This window comes from Condylostylus longicornis, unplaced genomic scaffold, assembly GCF_029603195.1.
Source record: "Condylostylus longicornis isolate FDR11 unplaced genomic scaffold, ASM2960319v2 ptg000011l, whole genome shotgun sequence".
Classification (NCBI taxonomy): domain Eukaryota; kingdom Metazoa; phylum Arthropoda; class Insecta; order Diptera; family Dolichopodidae; genus Condylostylus; species Condylostylus longicornis.
The window spans coordinates 1324903-1346356 of NW_026577980.1; the positions used below are offsets into that span (position 1 = coordinate 1324903).

The window sequence follows — 21454 nt, forward strand, 5'->3', positions numbered from 1 at the left end:
AAAAGCTACTCAAAATGAGAATTTTGGAATTTTTTTTTGAAAATTTTAATAAAAAAACACGAAATATTTCGGAAAGGTAGTCCTCCATACAATTTTTTGAGTTCAAAGTTAATAGTCTTCCATACAACATTTTCTTTAGTCTCTCATTTTTTGACCATAGTCTCTCATATTTTTTTTTGTATAAATTTTAAATTAAGAATATGTAGAAATCAATATACTAAACTTGCACTTATTTTAATTTATAATTTATTCATTAACATGAGACACAATTACCATACATCATACAAACAAAATCTATAATAAATTTTATTGCCCCCATGGTATATGTAAATATACCCATAACCTTTCTATACCCTTATAATAAAATTCTCTATACATACCAAAGAAACTGTTTTACGAGATTCTCAATTGAAATTTATTTTAATAAAAATCGTAAATAAATAATTTTCTATTTTTTTTTTTTTATTAATAAAGAATAACGTCACATGTTTCCAATTTTTTAATAAAAAAAAGCACTTTGTGTGGAAGACGCAATTTATTTACTCGTATATAGAAGAAATACCTATACATAAAAATAAGTAAATTTGTATATAACTAGTAAATAAAGGAGCCGGAAAATTCTGTTTCTTTCTTTGTTTTTTTTTGTTACTGAAAATTTTCCGAATACGCAAATATTTTCTTTTTTCGGTTTTTACTTATTTTTTTGTTGAGGTTATGTAGTTCAATTAAATTAATGAATATTTTTGCTACTATTTTTTTTTCTTTTACTCACTTCCAGCGCAAAAAAAAAAAAATAATACATTTCTCATTTCTGTCTGTTGGAAAATTTATTCTTAAAAAGCAACATTCACGGAAAATTTGTTAATAAAAAATTTTAAAAGCTTTTCCACAATATTCCAATATTTCTCATCTGTTTCTCATCATTTCAATGTTTCTTAAATATTTTTTTGAATTCGGATTTTCCATATGATGTTTTTTTTTTCTCTTTCTGCTCATCTGTTATGTTGTTTTTATTATTGTTGTATTTTGTATAGGAGTGTAAGCTTTTGTTTTTCGTAAATAAAATAAAAATTTGACATTTTTCCTTTATATAATTGCATTATAGTCTATATACTTAAAGTACATATGTAAATAATTTGAAAAAGTATTGCATAAATATTTATGTAAACCGTATTGTCCTATGTCTACTCTATAAATATTTTCCAAAAAAAAAAATTTTCTCATTCCAATAATTTCTCATTATTGTATATATGTATTTTATTTTTGACAACAAAAACAAAAAAAACTTTCCAATTATACATATGTCATAATGCCGACGTATAGTCAGTCAGTCAGTCCTCTTCGTATACATTTTTATTAATAATTGTCAACATTCGTTGTTTAAACATTGAAAAAGAAAGAATGACGTGTTTTTATTTTAAATTTTCATATTTATTTCATTATTAATGAAAAATATTTTATTAAAGGAAAAAAATATTAAAATAATAAATTGATTTTTTTATATTTTTTTTTGCAATTAACTGTGAAAATTCTTGTTATTTTTTTTTCTATATTTTTTGTTATTTAATTTTAAGTTTTCTATTAAAGAGTTTTTCGGGTTTTTCTCAATTTTTTTTTTCAAGAAAATTTCAAATTTTCATAATTAGTTATTTAAAAATTATTATTTATTTTAAGCTTAAGTAATAATTATAAAAAAAAAATTAAAAAATTTAATTATACAAGTAGTGGTGTGACATTCAAAAAATACAACATTCAAGGTTTTATTCTTATTATTTTATTCTTTAAAAAGAAAAAATATAAAATATAAATGAAAAATTAAAAAAGTGAAATTTTCTAAATTTAAATTTTTTTTTATTTTTTATTTCTTAATTTTTCATAATAATTTTTTTCTTGGTTACTTTTACTTCTTTAATATTTTAACTAATGTAAAACACAAAAATAAAAATAAAGGTGATATTAGAACATAAATTTATTTTTGAAACTCTTTGATGATAAGAATAATAAAAAGAAAATAAAGAAGAAAAAGAAAAACACGCGAAGACACCGCCGCAATTTTTTTTTTTTCATTTTTGTTTGTTTGTTGTTCTCTGTAACATCTCTATAAATAACAAACAAAAAACACAAGAAAAAAACAAGAAAATTTTTTCATCAAACCAATTAAAATAAAAAAATAATAATAATTTATTACAATTATTAAAAGAATAAAAAACAAAAGGAAAAAAAAAATTTTTAGTTCATGTGATTTTTTTAACAATCGTCATCTTCAACTAAACAAGCATGTCATATATACATAATATGTACATACATACTATATATGCATAGTTTAATAAAATAAAAATAAAAAATTGGAAGAAAAAAAAAAACAATTTTTTTTTTCCGAAATTGGATCATCGATTGCAGAGTTTTTGGAACACACACAGAGACGAGGATATTGTATAAAAAAGAAAACAGGAGACACAACAGAAAAATAATAGAGTAAAAAAGAAAACCACATTTATTCTTCTTATATATTACACCAAAAAAGGATAGGATATTATTGATTCAGAAAAGAAAAAAGAAAGAAAATTTCCGGTGGAAATCATAAAAGGAGAAGAAACAAAAAAAAAGGGGAAACAACTAAAATAGTGAATTTTCATTTTGAAACTCTTCAACTTTTATGTTTTTTTTGAATAAAACTCAAATAATTCTCTAGTCATCATCCGTTATACATATACATATATACATAATACATATGTATTTTATGTGCAAACAAAATTTTCGTATATAATTGTCTTCGTATCCTTTTGTGACTTTGAATTTTAGTCCTTTGCTCTGTCAACAAATTTTATTACAATTATAGAACGTTATATTTGCTATATTAAACGTTTATACAACCTATATATATATACTATAATAATAGAAAAAGAAAAAATTTTGAAAAAATTTCGTTTCACATCACTGCACTTATTACTCTTAATTACTACCACTACTTACTACATCTACTACATATACTTAATTTATATATTATTACTTATATAAGATTTGTAATTTACTACCTATACTACTTATTTCTATTGCACGTTATTTGCTACCATTATTTTTATAAGTAAATGGAATTTCATTGAAACTACAAAAAATTATTGAATAAATTTTTTTTTTAAAATTTGAAAGCTACAACTAATTAAAAACTACAAAAGAAATTAAAATTGAAAATTTTGCATTTATAAAAAACAAAAAAAAAATTAAAGAAATTTTTTGGGTGATTTAGAAGAGAAAATTTAAATTAAAAAAAAACTACTTTAGAAATTAATAAAAATCAAAAAAAATAATTAAAAATAATTTAAAAAAAAGACAAGAAAAATCAAAAAAAATAAATAAATGATGTCGTCATCGTCATCATCATCATTCCGTGAAGAAGATGAATATGATTTTGCCTATGAGATTAGGGTAGGAAGAATAAAATTTTTGTTTAAAATATTTTTCTTTTTTTAACAAAAAAAAAAAAAAATTAAAATTTAATAAATTTTTTAAATAAATTTAAATAATTTTTATTACAGCGTTATGCAGAAAGTTTACAGAAACCACTTAGAACATATAGAGTTGAATTTAATTTGAGTGGACCAGCTGGCGATGGTACCCAAATTAATCAAAATATCGGTGATGATATTTATACATCATCCTATACAACACAGTAAGTTTAAAAAAAAAAAAAAACAATAAAATTGTTTGTTAAAACATTTGATTTGAGTTGATTTTGAAATAATATTCTGGTTTCGTTATTGCAATAATAAGCTCACAGTTTTTAAATTCAATTCTGCTTAGATAAGAGTAATTACTGTATATTTACTGCTTCTGAATCTTATATTTTAAAACAGGTTTAGAAAAATAATCCGTTTTCAATCACAATTCTGGTAAATTTCATTCAAAGTACTTTTTCAATTATATCAAAAGAAGGAAGAATCTAATTATATTTTTTTTACCATATATTGTGCCTGGAAAAATGAGCTACAAAATCAAAATTATTTCTTCTTTTCTATGATTATCTCTATTGTATTCTATGTTTGATTGATTGTAATTATAGTAAAACTTTTCAGGCCCGAGATTTCTTTACTGTCTAAGCCGTAAATTTTCTAAGTTTTTTGACCTTCACAGTATTCATAACTCTCTCCCTTGAATTAATAAATTCAAAAAACGATGACAATTTCTTTTTAATTTTAAAATATTTTGCTTTATTATTCCGGAACGAAAGATTTTCAAAGAGTTCGGTTTTCAAAGGTTTTACTGTATTTAATTTTTTTGAAGAATCGAGGAATACCAATAAGAAAATTAATAATTCGATTCAATAAACTTTCATTATGCTTTGCAAATTGAATAGATAATTTAAAATTAATTCACAATAAATCGTAAATATTTCGAAAACAAAAAAAATAAATACTGTAATCTTTTGAATTACATATATTTAGGACATTTCTGATTCTTTTATAGTTTTTTAATTTAAATTTCCTTTTTGGAAGTTTTAAAAGCAATTTTCTTCATTTTCAAAAACCCATTTTCTTAACCAGTTTACTTATTTACTTTGTATTTTTGAAAATGAAGCTATGTATACACATACAAATGTGTATGTACACGTATATATATCATAATTTTTTTTAAGTATATTTTTCCACCCAAAATAGTAAATTCATGACCTAAATTTTTCTCTTACTAAAACTTGTATATGTTCATAACATTTATATATTATGTACCTTACCTACATTTAAATCGTTAATTCTTTAATATTTCATGAAAATTTTTTATATTTTAAGGAAATTTTTCCAAACATAAGGAAAAGAAAAATAGTAAAGTTGAATTTTTTATTTCTGAAGAATCCTTATAAAGTCAAGGATTATTTTCTTTCCTTTTTGTCAAAAGATGATGTTATTATGTGAAGTTTTCATTATATAAACTTTAATTAAAAAAATATAAAATATTTGTTGTAAAATATAATTAGAGAAAATAAGAGAGGGTATTGCTTATCACAGGACTTTTGTTTTTCCTTTATTTCCACATAAATGTCATCTAAGTAACTTCTGTTAAAGAGCGAAAATATTTTCCACAAAAATTAAAATGCAATAAGATTGTTTCAGTGAACTTTTAAGTGTTTATTTTTTTTTTATAAAGATCTAATTTAAATAGCCCTCTGCTTTATTCTTAATTGTATAAGTTTTTTCATAATTCATCTATTTATTTCTTGAAAGACTTTGTATTTAGCAATATTTTTAATAAAAATTCCTAAAAATTATTGTTTTAAAATGAAAATTTCGGAGAATAGTAATTATTTAAGAAATTCAAATTCTTCAAAATCTCCTCATTAATAATCAATCTAATTAAATTTTTAAAATTTATTTTTTCAAACAGAAAATAAAAAGTTTTACTTTTACTGATATAATTTTTATTATTCTAAATTTTTCAGATTCAGTTCAACAAAACAAACAACAACCAAAACAATTTATGAAAGTACAGATTATACAAATCGTAATAGTCAGAGTCGTGAAACAACACCATCAAAACGTAATGGTGATGCAACACAATCACCACCGCCTCTTAATAATGCCTCTTCAGTACAATTTAATAAAATTCTTAGTCTTAAACGAGTACAGAAATCAAATGAAAGTGTTGGTACAGAAACATCACGTTTATTATTAGATGTTCCTGGTATTAAAGATCCAAAAACTGGACGTATATTAACGGTTGGTGAAGCAATTCATTTAAGAATATTAGATGTTAGAACCGGAGAAATAAATGTTAATGGAAAACCAATTAATTTAAAAGAAGCTGTACAACAAGGTTTAATTGATCCAAATTTAGCAAATGATTTATTACAACCAAATGCTGGAATTGATCCACAAACTGGTCGTAATTTATGTTTATTAGAAATAATACAAAAAGAAATATCTGAAGCTGAAAATGGTTATGAATCAGCTGAGAAACGTATTAAGGTAAATGAAAAAGTAGACCAAATCGATAGTAGTAGTGGTAGTGGTCATATAAGTAAAATCACAGTAAGAGTAAATAATGAGCGTCCAAAAAGTATTGCTGATGCTATAGCTGATGGTAATATTGATGGAAATACTGGTTTATATAAAATTGAAAGTGATGGTCAAACAATAAGTATTGCGGAAGCTTATGAACATGGTTATTTAATAAAACATGAATCAGTTACAATTAAATCAAATGCCTTATGTTTATCGGATGCAATTGCACATGGATTAGTTGATAATAGTGGTTGGATATCAGATCGTAATTCCGGTGATAAATTTAGACTTGATACAGCGATTTCAAATCAATTAATAAATTCGAAATGGCGTGAAATTGTTGACGCCAAAAATGATAAAAAGGTAACACTAGATGACGCTATTAAATTAGGTATTTTGAATACGAAAACCGGAAGATATATTAACCAAGTGACAAAAGAAAAGTTAACATTTAATGAAGCCCGTAATAGGCAATTAATTTTAAAACCTTTAACATTGAAAGATGTTGTTGATCTAAATTTACTTGATAAAAATTCAGGTAAAATAACCAGTCCAATGCGTAGAGAAAAATTAACAATACTAGAAGCTATAAATTCTGGTGTTTTAGACGATAGTAACTTAAAATGTATTACAAAACAAAAAGGTGAGCTAATAACTTTACAAGAAGCAATTGCTGATGGTATTATTTTACCATCTGAAGTTAAATATTGTGATTTTAAAACTGGTGAAAAAATTTCAATTCCTGAAGCTGTAGATCGTGGCCTTATTAGTTCTGTACAACAAAGATCCTTATTTAATATTGATGGTTTCAAAGATCCTTATAGCAATGATTTTGTTAGTTTTAATGAAGCTATAGGTAGAGATATTTTAATTCGTAAAAATGGTGAATTTTTCATTGATTCTGGTAAAGGTAATTTATTAGATTTAAAAAGTGGTCTTCAATCTGAAATTATTCGTGGTGAGGTATATGAAATGTTTAACCGTCCGATTGGTGTGCATGATGCTAGTGGTAAAGAATTGACAGTAATAGATTTAGTTTATTTAGAGCTTTTAGATCCAAAAACTGGATATTTATTAGATCCTAAAACAAAAACACCAATTCCATTAGATACAGCTATTGAACGTAAATTCATAACACCTGATGGTGCCTTATTATTAAGTAGTTTATTAAATATAACATTGACGACAGAAACTGTTACAAAAACTATTAAACGTTATGTTACGGTTACATCTGGAAGCCAACCAGAAGAAGTAGTTTTAACATTTACAGAAGCGGTCCGACAAGGTTTTATTGATGAATCACGTCAGTTGTTTAAAGATCCGAAAACTGGTAAAATATATTCAATTCAACAAGCATTAAATTTCGGTTTATTATCGCCTGATACTGATACTGATGTTCCAGAGCCATCCAGTCGTAAAACGAAAAAATCTACATTGACAATAGTTACAAAACAAATCATTCCAGAGCCTGATCCAATTAAACTAAAATCCCAAAAAATTATTGAAAAATCAATTGATATTCCAATACCTCAAAAGGCTGATACAATAATTTCTCCAACTGGTGATGGCTCAAAACAATTTTCTTCAACATATCGTACGGAAACTGTGGTTGAAGAAACAAAAGGCTCTAAAACTTTGGTTTCAGAGTTTATAACGTCTGAAAAGCAGCATCAAATAACCGAAAGACACTCGTTTGAATTACCACCAGAAGGATGGTTATTGTCTAAAGCTATCGAACAAAAACTATTGGACCCTGAAACAGGTCTTTTCCTAATCCCTGGCACAGATCGTTTAGTTAGCTTCCAAGAGTGTATTCAACTTCAAATCATTAATAAAAATTCAGCCAGTGTTATCGATCCTAAAAACGGGCGTAAAATTACTATAGATCGAAGCTTAGAAAAGAAAGTACTTGATTCTACTGGTAAATATAAAGATAATAAGAAAACTATCAGTATGAAAGACGCGATAAAATCTGGTAAAATAATATTTGAAAATCCATCTGAAGTTGATTTAACAAATCAAAAAATAATTCAAATTACAAAAGTCACTGGTAAGCCAGATGTTGTTGAGGTCTCTGATCGTCTCAACGAAAATCCTCCACAATTTGTGCCAATTACAACAACATCTTCAAAAAGAGAATTACCTAGTCCTGAACCTATTCAAATCACTCCAGGTGCTATATATGATCCTTCAACGGCTTTAGTTATATTCACACAAACAGGCCAATCTGAAAATATATTAAGTGCAGTTGCTAAGGGCTTAATTGATCCCAATTTAGTTAAATTAACTGATCCTAAAAGCGGAGAGCAGATTTCTGTTTCTCAAGCCATTTCTAAAAATTTAATAGATCCAAGAACAGGAGAAGTAATCGATAAAACCGGAAGTAGATTAGATTTAGTTAGCGCTGCAAAATTAGGGGTTCTTGCTGTTATCGGTGCTCCATTAGTTGCTGCTGAAGGCGCTCTAAAAACTCTTCGGTTTGTCACGGATCCAAGAACAGGGGAAGAAATTCCCGTCGAATTAGCATATCAAAGGGGGATTGTTTCACGTGATGAACTTTCTTTTGATTCGTCAAAAGGCTCTACACCAACACAAACAAAAAGTCCCGATCGTACAGGTATTAGATCAATGACCGAAGATTTTATTAATTTAGAAAGAGGAAGCTTACCTAGCGAAGGTGACTTAAACGTAATGGTGTCCACTGAACCTAAACATTTAATTTCAATAGGTAGGGTCAAATCCTTAAGCCCAGAAAAGGAAACAAAAGTTGTTGTATTGCAGAAAATGAGAAAACAAATTTACAAACCTAAAGATGCCCAAAATAAAGGTATTATCGACGAAGACACAGCAACGATCTTAGAAAACAAGTCAAACTTTACTACACCAGATGGAGAAGTTTTAACAATATCAGAAGCATTAGAAGTAGGACTAATAGACGGAACAAAAGGTAAAATTGTTGATCCACAAAGAGGTGATATTCTTAATATAGCTGAAGCTGTTGCACGCGGTATAATTGATCCTCAAGGTACAAATAACATATTAATACCAATAGCTAAAAGCATTTCGATTCCTCATTTGAAAGATCAAGGTTTAATCGACCCTTCGAATGCGAAAATTGTCCATCCTGAAACAGGGTCACCGTTGTCAGTAAAAGAAGCAATCATTTGTGAAGTTTTAGATCCCAAATCGAAACTTTTAAAACCCAAATCGACAGTGGAATCAGCTATACAAGAAGGTATAATTGATGAGGATGAATCAACTGTAAATACGAAAAAAGGAAATGTTGATTTACTTCAAGCCATTGACCAAAAAGTTTTCGATCCAAAAGACTCTGGAAAATCTTTAGAAGAAATTCCTCCAGTTGGTATGACATTTCCAGTTGCCGTCAAGAAAGGTTTATTTGATCCTTCAACAAATGAAATTGTTCATCCTATAACTAAAGAACGAATTCCAATTAAACAGGCCATTGACGAAAACCTCATAATGGCTGTACCGTATCCTCCAAATCCAGATTCCATTGAACTAAATGATGCTCTATCGACTGGTATAATTAATACAGATAACGGTATAATGAAACATCCAAAAACTGGTGAAACAATTTCTATAAAAGAAGCTGTTGATAATGGTGTTTTAATAATTAAACCTCTTCCAGAGTTTGTTCTAACACATTCTACAGGTCCTGTAACCTCCGTTACAGAAACTATTACATCAGTTCACACTGTCACAACAAAAACTATTGCGTTATTGCAAGGATACGCAATGGTAAATGATAAAGTACAAAATCTACAAACTGGTGAAATTATTTCAATAGAAGAAGCTAAAGAGAAGGGAATAATTTCTGACGAATCTGAAACAAAACAAACAGTTGCCACAAAAGAAATAAAACAGAATTTCGCAGATGCTGTACGAGAGGGTCTGGTGAACATTAAAGATGGAACATATACTGATCCAAATTCTGGCGAAACTATATCTGTAAAAAATGCCGTCGAAAAAGGAATTTTAACCATTGAAAACCAAATAATTCAATCAGGTAAACAAATTGAAGCTCCTGTACAAGAAAAACCTTTAGAAAATTTGACAATAACTGAAGCATATGATACTATTTATGATGAAAAAACAAAACAATTTAAAGATCCTAAAGACGAGAAACGGTTACTTACATTGAAACAAGCTATGGATGAAGGAATTGTAAATCCTAAATCTGTTGTGTATGATATCCCAAGCGGAAAAGTTCAAACTTTAGAAGAGGGAGTAAATCAAGGTTTAATAAGTCCAACAACTGGCGAAATTAAGCAAAAATCGGGAATATCTGTAAATGTTAAACAAGCAGCAAAAATGGGTTTACTAGCCGTTGTAGGAGCACCTGTTTTAGCTGGAATTACAGTTGTAGATGCAGTTAAGAAAGTCGTGAAAAAAGGTGACGAGAAAGATAAGGAACCTAAGTTTGCAGATAAACCGAAACCAACAGAACGGCTAACTGAAAAACCAATTCCCAAGAATAGATCACCTGAAAAGGAGCCTCCAATCCCAATAGAAAGAACAAAAGTAGAAAAAGTTGTTGAAGTTGTAAAAACAGATAAGCCTAAGCCTCATGAATCTATTCAAGTAGAAATTAAAAATGATACACCTGTTGTCAAAGAAAAAGTCATAGAAAAGGTTGACGAATCAAAGATTGCAAAAGACAAAATTAAACCAAAAGATAAGCCGGCAGAAAATATAGTGAAACCAGCAGATAAAACTGATGTCAAAGAAAATACTACTGAAGGTGACCTGAAAACGGTATATAATGAAAAATCGATTGACACTCACCATAGAAAAATAGCTGATCCTTCAATAACTGAAACTATCACAACTGAAACTACTACAACAACTACTACAATTACAACAAAAACTAGTGAGTTACCTATTGAATCTGAAAACACTGAAATAAAATTGATTGAACCACCAGTAGCAGAACAAAAACAACCTTCTAATATTAATGATTTCTTGGAAGCAGAACGTTTACAGTCTCTTCCTAAAGAGAAAATTGAACCGTCTGTTGAGAAGTCAAACGAATTGATAAAAGAATCACCGGAATCTGAAATTGTCGAACAAGAATCTTTTGAAACAACAAGTTCAACAATTACAAAAACTACAACAACAGTTGAAACAATTACAACTATAACAGAATTACAAAGGCCGATTGAGTCTGAAATTTTAGAAAAGCCTCAGAAGGCTATTATATCTAATGTAGATGATTTCTTGGAACATGAAAGAAATGCTACAATACTTGCGAATGGAAGTACAGTAGCAAGTGACCCAAGTTTGAATTCAACCGTTACTATTGAAACAATTTCCTTTGTTAAAGAACCATCCGGCACTGCAGTTGTAGAAGAACCTAGTTCAAAAGTCACATCAGAAACTTTACAAAAAGAAATACCAACAGAAGAAAATCAATTGTCCAAACCTCAAAAACCGGAAAGCCTTCCGATTGGTGATGCGATTTCTCAGAACAAAATAAAGCCTGACATATGTAAAATTATAGTAGATGGTCAAGAACAACCGGAAGTTGTACAAGAACTTTTAGCCGAAGAGAAGTTAAGTCCCTTAGATGAAGTTCGAGTAATCGATGAACGTTTAGTAGAACTTGAAAGAGTTCAATATGTAATAGGTGCCAATGACGAACTTACTTTAGAAAAACTTGCTGAGCTTGATCTATATGATCCTGAACAACAAATATTTATTGATCCTACAACTGGGCAAAAAATTTCTTTCCAGACATTAGTTTTTGAAATGAATATATTTGATACAAGTACAATTTTGGTAAAAAACTTTTCTCGTAGTAAATATGAGACTCTAGACGTGGCCTTAGAGCGGCCTTTACTTGACAAACATACAGGTCATATGGTAGATCCCAAAACTGGTAAAAAAATACCATTCTTTGAATGTATCGAACGCGGTTGGATTATCCGTGGTACTCCAAAACTCGAAATGGTACAGCCGATTGAAAATTTAATTGATTCCAAGACTGGTTATGTTTCCTTGGACAATGGTCAAATGATCCCGATATCTGAAGCATTAAATAACGGTATTATAGATATACAAGCAATATCAGTGCGAAATCCCGTCAGTGGTGAAGTTATTCCACTGCGTATGGCAATTGAGTTGGGTGTAGTTGATTTAAGTAGTGGTACACTTTTGGACATTGCCACGAATGAAGCTATGACTATGGAAGATGCATATAAACGTGGATTTTTAGTACCTGGTGCTAGAAAACCTATATCTCTTGAAGCCGCCGTTAAAACCGGTCTTTACGACCCAGAATCTGGTAAAATTTTAGACACAGAATCCCAAAATCGTGTTGATGTCGAAAAATCAATCAAAATTGGTCTTGTTGACCCCAAAATATCTATGATTGTTGATACAAAAAATAATACTTCATTGCCACTTGATAGTGCTATACAAGATAAATTGGTTGAATCAGAAACCGGGCGAGTAAAAGATACTAAATCGAATGAACTGATTCCATTTAATGTTGGTATTGAAAGACAATTGCTTCAAACTAATCCAGTTGTATGGAGTTTATGTGAGGTCCTTCAAAAGGAATATTACAATCCAGAAAGTGGTAAGGTTTTAAGTCCCATCACTGGTCATGAAACGACACTTCACGAAGCAATTGATTCTGGTCTTATTGAAGTTGATTCTTCTTTAATTAAAGATGAAGACAATGATGTTCTATTATCTGGTAAAAAGGCTATTGAAATTGATCTAATAGACACCGAAAAAGGTGATCTAACCCGTCCTAAACTTACGCTAGATCAAGCCTTTGTTAAAGGTTACATCGTAAGCACTAAAAAACCATTATCTCTTGTTGATTGTATTCTTCGAGGTCTTTACGATCCTAATAACGGTAAATTTAATATTGATGGTAAATACCTTACACTAAAAGATGCAATTTTGGCCAACGAAACTATAAATCCACTTGAATTAATAATATTAGATCCCAAATCTGGCAATATTATATCGGTAGCTGAAGCTATCAAATTAGGTTATTTAGATCCAGTTGCTGGATTATTAGTTGATCCGTCTTCTGGACTTAAATTGACATTAACTGAAGCTCTCGAAAACCGCATTTTGATTCCACCGAAACGTAAACGAAGTTTACCAGATGCCGTTTATGGCGGTTTGTATGATCCGAAAACTGGTCAATTTAGCAACACAATTACCAGAGAAGTACTCTCAACTGAACGTGCCATTCGTAGAGGAATTCTTGATCCTGAGTCGACCATTGTTAATACTTATGGCAAAGTGCTACCATTCGAGATTGGAGTGCAAGACGGTGTAATCGACGCGAAACGTGGTACTGTAAAAGATTCTGATGGAAAAAATATTGACTTTAAAGAAGCTTTCGATCGGGGTATTCTTGTTGAAGCTAAAAAACCATTAAGTTTGTCCGAATCAGTAGTGAAAAATATTTATGATGAAGGTACAGGGTTGTTTATGGATCCAAAGTCAGGTAAAAAACTCACATTTAGTGAAGTTATTGAAGAAAAAATTATTGACCCAGATTCAGTTCAAATCAGAGATCCAAAATCAGGTGTTTATAGAGATCTTCATTTAGCAGAAGCTATTGAAATGGGGGTTATCGATCCACAGACAGCAACCGTTACCTATAATAATCAAAGACTTACTTTACGACATGCATTTGAAGTTACGATTCTTGCTGATAGCAAAGCTCCAGTTAGTATTCAACGAGCTATACATCAAGGTCTATATGACGAAAAAACGGGAAAAATTGTTGAACCAAAAACTGGTCGCAATATTACTATTTTAGAAGCTACAAGAAAATTCATTATAAATCCTCAACTACCATGCTATTTCGATGAACAAAATGAAAAAATGCTTACATTAGCTGAAACATGTCGATCTGGTCTGATTGACAGACGAGAAGGAGTTTTCAGAGAGCCAGGTAGCGATGTATACATTTCTTTGAATGAAGCGTTATCTTTAGGACTGATAGTCGACATTGAAAGTGCAAGCTTCGGTCTATATGAGCTTCTTGCAATGAAATTTTATGATATTAGTAGTCGAAATGTGATTCAGCCGGTTAGTAGCCGATTATTAACACTTCGGGACGCTTGTGTTGAAGATGTTGTTAGTACGTCCTCTAGTTTAGTAAAAGATGTTCGATCAAATAAATATATAAGGTTAGGTAATGCTATTAAAGAAAGGCTTATAGATGATTTGGATGGTAGTTATGTGCTTCCAGATGGTAAAAAAATAGATTTAGAACAAGCTCGTGCTCAAGGAATTATAGTCTCTAATAGAAAATTATTAAGTTTAGAATTAGCACTACGAATGCTTCTATATAAGCCAGAAACAGGTAAAATTATTGATCCATCAACAGGAGCTTATTATGATTTAGCTGAAGCAATTGATAATGGCTTAATTGATCATGATACAACTATTTTCAAAAATCATGTAACAGGAATAGATTATCCCCTTAAGCAAGCTATTCAAAATGGTGATATAGATGTAGTAAAAGGTAGAGTTTTAGATCCAAAAACAAAAACAACATATAACTATCAAATAGGTTTCGATAAAGGAACTTTGGTTACGGCTCATAAACCAATTACAGAGCGTCCATTTAAAAAACGTGAAGATAGTATTGAATTATTAGCAACCTCACCTGTAAGTAAAATTATTAGTAAGCCACGTGAAATGTCCCTTGATGAAGCTATCCGTTATGAAATAATCAATCCTGAAACAGCAGTAATTAAAGATTTTATTAGAACATTTAAATTTATTCCATTATCACTTGCAATTGAGGAAGGTACAGTAGATATATCAAAGCGTTGTCTAGTCGATCCTAAATCACAAGTTTTTACATTTGATCCAATGTTAATTGTTTATAAAACGGAACCGATTTCATTTGATTATGCGGTAGAAAATCAAAGTCTAGATTTAACAACCGGTAAATTAACATATATTCAACCAAATACAACTGTTGAAACACCGACAATAATTAATAAAAATAAAAACAATGATAATACTTTAAAACCTGATTCTGAAGTTGAACTAATTGAACCAAAAATATTAAGTCTTAAAGATGCAACAACACAAGGTCTATTAGATCCAGATTCAGCTTTAGTTAAAGATGGTGCTAAAGAAAAATTAGTTCGTTTACCAGAAGCATTCCGTAAAGGTTTAATGGATGCTGAAAAAGCTAATGTTTTAGATACAAAAACATCAAAATTATGTAGTTTACAAATGGCATATGAATCAGGTTTATTGGTAACACCAAAACGTGCATTTGGTTTACTTGAAGCAATACAATATAAATTATATAATCCAACAACCGGTAATGTAACTGATCCATTTCAAACAAGTCCAGATATATTAAATAGTAAACGTTTAACATTAAATGATGCCATACAAAATGGTTTAATTGATCCATCAACAACAATGGTACGTGATACAATTAATACAAATAATAGTGAAATTGTACCATTACAAACAGCAATAGCAAATGGTATTGTAGATGCCAATGATGGTAAATGGATTGATAAATATGATGATAAAAATAATTTTGATTTGGTAAAAGCTACTGAAAAGAATTTATTATTACCAGCTGAACAGAGGGTAAGTTTTGTTGTTAAAAATAATATTAAAATAAAAAATGTGTTGAAATTTAATATTCTTTTCTTATTTTTTTTTTTTAAATTAATTTTTGAGAGAGAATTTTTAACACTTACTTATATAACTTGTTTTTAAATTTAAAATAACACAAAAATTCTATTCTAGTTTTTTTGTTTTTTAAATTCCCTTTCTTAATTTTCCAAAAATTTTTATTAAATAATAATCTCTATTCTCCTTTAGAACACTTTTATAAAATTCCTAATTTTACTTACAGATTTTCAAACACTTTCTAATTTAATTTTTTCATTTGATTTTTTTTTAAATCTGAAATTTAACAAAATTTTTTAAATTTAATTTCTAAATTCATTTTTTCATTAAAACTTGCAGCAAGTAGCATGATTTTTCATTTATTTATTTTTAAATTAATTATTTTTCAAATTTTTACTTTTTATATTTACTTTATTTTCTTTTTGTTTTTTTTTTTGTTTTTTGTACTTATTTAAAATGCAATTTTTTGCTTTATTTTTAATTTGTTTAAATTAAAGTCGTTCATTATTTGAATGTTAGTTCCTCTGTAACTTTGCCAGTAACAATATTATTTGTGCTCTACCATTTTAAAGGTATTTTAAAGGCCTTTGCAGTGTTTCCAATATTGGAAACTTTAAAAATGGTTGTTCGACTTTGATTTTATTAAAATTATACTTCCAAAGAGAATGTTTATTAACCATTGTAAATGTTTTTTTAAAAATTTCAACTGAATATTTTTATCAACAATAATTTTTTAATAATTCTAAAATAATTTCTAGTACAATAACTTTTGCCACTTTAGACTCAGTTACTAATTTCTAAATTTTCTTTTAATTTAATGAAAAAAAATTCAATTGCATTTTTATTGAGTACAAAAAATTTTCTTTTTTTTTAATATTTAAAAAACTAATTTTTACTTTTTTTCCTAAAAAAAAAATTGGCATCAAAATTGTATGTTTTTTTTTTTCTACTTCTGTTGTTATTTTCAACATTGGAAATTTCTTAAAATGTCTTTTGTCTCCAATAGCATGTCTCTTTCTTTTACGGTTTAGTTTTTTTTTTAATAAAATAAAATTGGCTTCAAAAAAAGTAAATAAGAAACTTAAAAAGCCACTTGTTGCATGAATTCTATAATTGATATTACAAACCAAACTTCTATGTTTGAATTTTAATAATTTTTTAAATTTGAAAAATTTGTAACTAATTTAAAATGAAATGAAACGAAATTAATAAAAACTAATTAATAAAAATTTCTGTTTTATACTTTTAGCATGTGTTTGAATATTCTTTTTCCGAAATAAAAAATATACATAAAAAAAATATATATTTTTCATTACTTCCTTCTGTAATATTGAATTTTTATTATATATAAAAAAAAAATACAAAAGTTAGAAATGCAAAGTGCAATTTTATTAAATCTAGTCTTTCTAAACTTCCTTATTATTCGATTTATTTCAGTTCGATTAAGATTTTTAAGACTAATTTTAATAAAATTTCAAAATTAATTCCATTCTCTCAATTATAAGAGGATTTAACAATTTTTCAGAGAATTTAAAAATTAAATTAAAAATATTTTTTATTTACTATGAAAACTAATATAAAAAATCAAATTACAATATTATAATAATGTTTTTCATTAATAAATTCAATATTAAATTTAAAATCGAAAAGAAATACTATATTAAATGTTAAAAAATTTTTTTTTTTTAAATTTAAAAGTGTAATAAATTAAAGCAGCTTTTGTATTGTTTATTATATAATAAATTAATCAATCACTTTCAGCTTTACCAGCAAAAATCTTATTTTAATTTTTCGAAATTATTTATTAACAGCTCTTATACTTATTAATAGCCCTATCATGAATTCCATTCGTAGAATCCTACAAATTTAACAAATGAACTTAGCTATATGACGTAGACTTGTAAACCTAGCAGCATAATTTTTCGCAGTATCAAAATCAGTATTTTATTTCAACTATTACGGTAGCTGTGAGGAGTTCAAACTCAAAAAAAAAAATTTCTAAAACTTAAAAATTTAAATTGTCCATTCTTTTTTTAAATTGCTTATTACATGTAATTATTTTTATCGTAAACTTTTGACATTTATTTTTACTACGAACGTAATTTATGATCAAACTATTACGAATATTCGGGAGCAAAATTTTAGTAATTCGAAATTGACAATATTACATTTATAACTTTTCGAATTTTAGGGCTACGAACGGAATTCATAATACAAATATAAATCTATATTTTTGCTTACAATTCAAAAATAAGGAATTAAATCCCTCAAGAAAGTTTTTGAAAAAAAAGTGGAAATTTCGAAAAATTAAAATAAAAAAAAAATTTCTCATCAAAAACATTAAACTGGGAACCAGAAATCAGCATTTTACTATAAGAAAAACATTTTTAAATAAAAAACATTTTCGTTTGGAAATTAAAAAAAAAAAATTTTAATGCTTTTGAAAAAGGGATGATAATTAAAAATAAAACTATCATTAATATCATTTTTTTTTTTTAAATTCTTGTTTATTTTTCATATTTTTTTTTTTTAATCTTTTTTAAATTAATCTCAAGCTTTTCTCATATAAAATGCAGCGCTTAACAAATAAAAATTGAATATAGAAAAAAAAAAAAGTGATGGACGGAGAACATTGCAAAAAAATAAAAAAAAAAAGAAAACAAAACACTCTTCAGAATGCATATAGAACAAAAATATCAGAAAATTATCGAAAAAATAATTTATCATGAATGGTTTCTCTTCTACTTTATATTACAATACTTTTCATTTTACCATTATATTTGAAATAAGAAAAAAACATCATAGAAAACTTTCATAAATATCAATTTCGAAAATTACATCACACATTTGACATTTGTTTGAATTTTCGAGAGCAAAACAAAAAAAAGAAACACAAAGTGCGGCAGAAGATCTTTTTGGCTTCTCATTATTTACCATATTATTTTTCTTTTTAAAAAAAACAAAATAAAAACAAAATATATAAATATAATTTTTTTTTAAATTAATTTTTTTTTTTTATAATTCATTTTTATTTTATTCATTTGAATTTTGATTTATTATTATTTTTATTTAGTATTATTTAGTTTTGCAATTATAATCTTAGTTGAATATTTTAATAATTATGCATTTTTTTGTTTTGTATTTTTGCAATTTTTTTTGCACATTGAATAATTTGTATTAAGTAATTTTTTATTTTATTTTTTAATTTTATTTAGATATTTTATTTATTTCACATAATTATTTTTTATAGTATAATTTTTTTTCCAATGTAATTTTCGAATTTTCATTTTCTCTTTTCTTCATTTTATGCAATTATTTTCACTTTATTTTTTAAGTCAATATTTTATTAATATTTATATGAATTTTTTTATAAAATTTAATTAAATTAGTTCTGTTTTTTTTTTTCAATTAAATTTTGTTTTGTTTATTTTTGAAATTCTTTTTAGTATTTTTTTTTTGATATTAGTTTTTATTATCGTACTTTTACTTAAAATAAATATAAAAGGATTTTTATTATCGATAAAAAAATAATCGAAAATCGAATTGCCATCACTATTTTGAATTTTAGTTTTCGAATTGCAAAAAAACCGTTCTAGAAATATCGATATTTTTATTCACTAATTAAATGTAATCAAAAAATTATTTGTCATTTTCGTTAAATAAATTTAGTAATCGCATTTAATTTTTAAACAAAAAAATTAATTTTTAAATTGAACAGAAAACACCTTTAAAATTTTAAAATTTATACATACACACACATATAATCATTCAGTGTTATGGTTACGTTTGTAGATTTTTTTTCTACTTTAAATAATAACAATGTTCTGGCGTTCTAACATTTTATTTTTTTAATTTACTTCAATAAACAGCAATTAAATAAAATTTAATTTTTAATTATGCGAAATACTCAAATTGTTTTTTTTTTTTTTTTAATGTTATAATAAAATTTTTAACCTTAATTAAAAACTTACATAATTTTCATAATATAATTTTATTGAAGTAACTGGTTGTCCCTTTACCGGTTAATTGTTGGGACTAGTTACCTATGGTACTAAAAGTAACATTTTGTCAATTTTTTTTGGATTTCATTAAAAAAATTATTTTTGAAATGTTTATTGAAATTTTTATATTGATATTTTTCTAATTGTTTTACATTTTTTTTTACAGGTTTGTCTTTAAAATGTTTTTTATTCTGTGATAATTAAATATTATTAAATAAATAAAAACTTTGATTAAAACCAAAGAAAAGAAAAAAAAAAATACTAAAAAATATTTTTTTAGCTTTTAATTGCATGAATGCGCTCCTTTATTTATTTAAATTTTAAATTTAATTTTATGCTTTATTTTGTGCGTGTTGGCGGCTGTATATTATTTTTTTTATATATACAAAAAAAAAACGTCAAAAAACATTTTGAAATTTAAAAGAGTCATTTGCAATTGAAGAGCCTCAATGAAAAAATTAAACAATAATAATGAATAATACGTTGAATAATGAATTAATTAATTATATTAAATTTTAAAACCCAAAACTATATTAGTACTTCATGTAAACAACTTTCGTATAATATAAATATTAAATTTACTGATCGAATTGTAAAAGAACGAAAACAATTGACGTATAAAGATTTTCCGTATAGTTAGCAATTGTTCCATTTCACAATTTCATATTGCCTAAAAAATTATTCGATTTAAGAGACAAAAATTTTCTAAAAACGAGTGCAGAACATGCAGGTGGCGTGGGTGATTGAATGCAATAATTTTTATCGATTTATTGCGTAAGGGCTAGAAATTGCATATGGAGGAACAATAAAAAATATAAATATTTCCAATATATATTGCAAATGGCTTACTGTAAATATTACAATTTATTTTATTTTATTTTTTACTTTTAATTATTCATAATATTATTATAATACATAAATGTATGAAATGCTTATTTTGCTGAATGTTTTATTTTATGTTCTTTTTTATTTGCTTGTTATATTTGATGAATTTGTCAGTAAATGTTGTAAATGCGTGCATTGTTGTGTATGTTTTGAATGAATTGAATATTAAATATAAGATTTTATATTTTATGCGATGGGGAGTTAGATATTTATTTTTGGGGTCTTATTGTGGCATTTTGTTTTTAATTTTTTATGTTTGTTTGTTTGTTATTTGTAAATATTTTAATAGTTTTTATTGTTTTAAATTGTAAATTTTTGTGTTTTTCTATTTTTTGTTTTTAGTTTTTAAGTGCATTTCAGTGATTTATTTATTTTGTGTTTTTTTATTACGACAAAAAAATACAGGCTTTTATCATAAACATTTTGTTTTCAGATTTACTTTTTTTTCAAACCTTTAAAATTTTAAAGAAATTTTTTTATTTCTTTACTTTATTTTTTTTTTTTTATAAATATTTATCCTTATGATTTCCTATAAAATTTGTTCATGTATTTTACTTACTTTATTTTATTATTTTTATTTAATTTATCGTAGATAATTTTATTAATGTTTATATTTTGTATTCTCATTTAAAAATTTTTTTTCTTACATTGATTTTGATTGTAATGAAAAAAAAAAATAGCAAGCAGTATTCGAAAAATTCAACTTATGCGAAGAAACTGTCACTGGGCTACTTAAATGGATTTCTACTGTAGAACAGAAAATTGCTCGAATTGGTGGACCTAAAGAAAAAATTGATGATTTAAGAAATCAAATAAATTCACTCAAGGTAAAACTAATATTATGTTTCGATTTCTTTCTTTAAAAGCTATAATCGATATTTTCAAGTTATTCATTTATTAAACTACCAT

The 21454-nt window shown here is 26.4% G+C and overlaps 1 protein-coding gene across 45 annotated transcripts in view; it reads left to right on the forward strand.

Moving 5' to 3' along the window:
- LOC129619307 (dystonin) overlaps window positions 1-21454 on the forward strand; it is a 168915-nt gene that overhangs the window by 113333 nt on the left and 34128 nt on the right. For 17 of the 45 annotated variants that reach the window (XM_055534502.1, XM_055534496.1, XM_055534508.1 and 14 more), the window contains 3 exons: window positions 3537-3670; window positions 5432-15614; window positions 21226-21372. In XM_055534502.1, the coding sequence (XP_055390477.1) occupies window positions 3537-3670; window positions 5432-15614; window positions 21226-21372 (10464 nt within the window). Of the gene's footprint in view, window positions 1-3291; window positions 3427-3536; window positions 3671-5431; window positions 15615-21225; window positions 21373-21454 lie in introns of those variants that run through there. The other 28 variants (XM_055534513.1, XM_055534535.1, XM_055534514.1 and 25 more) reach the window with 4 other exon arrangements.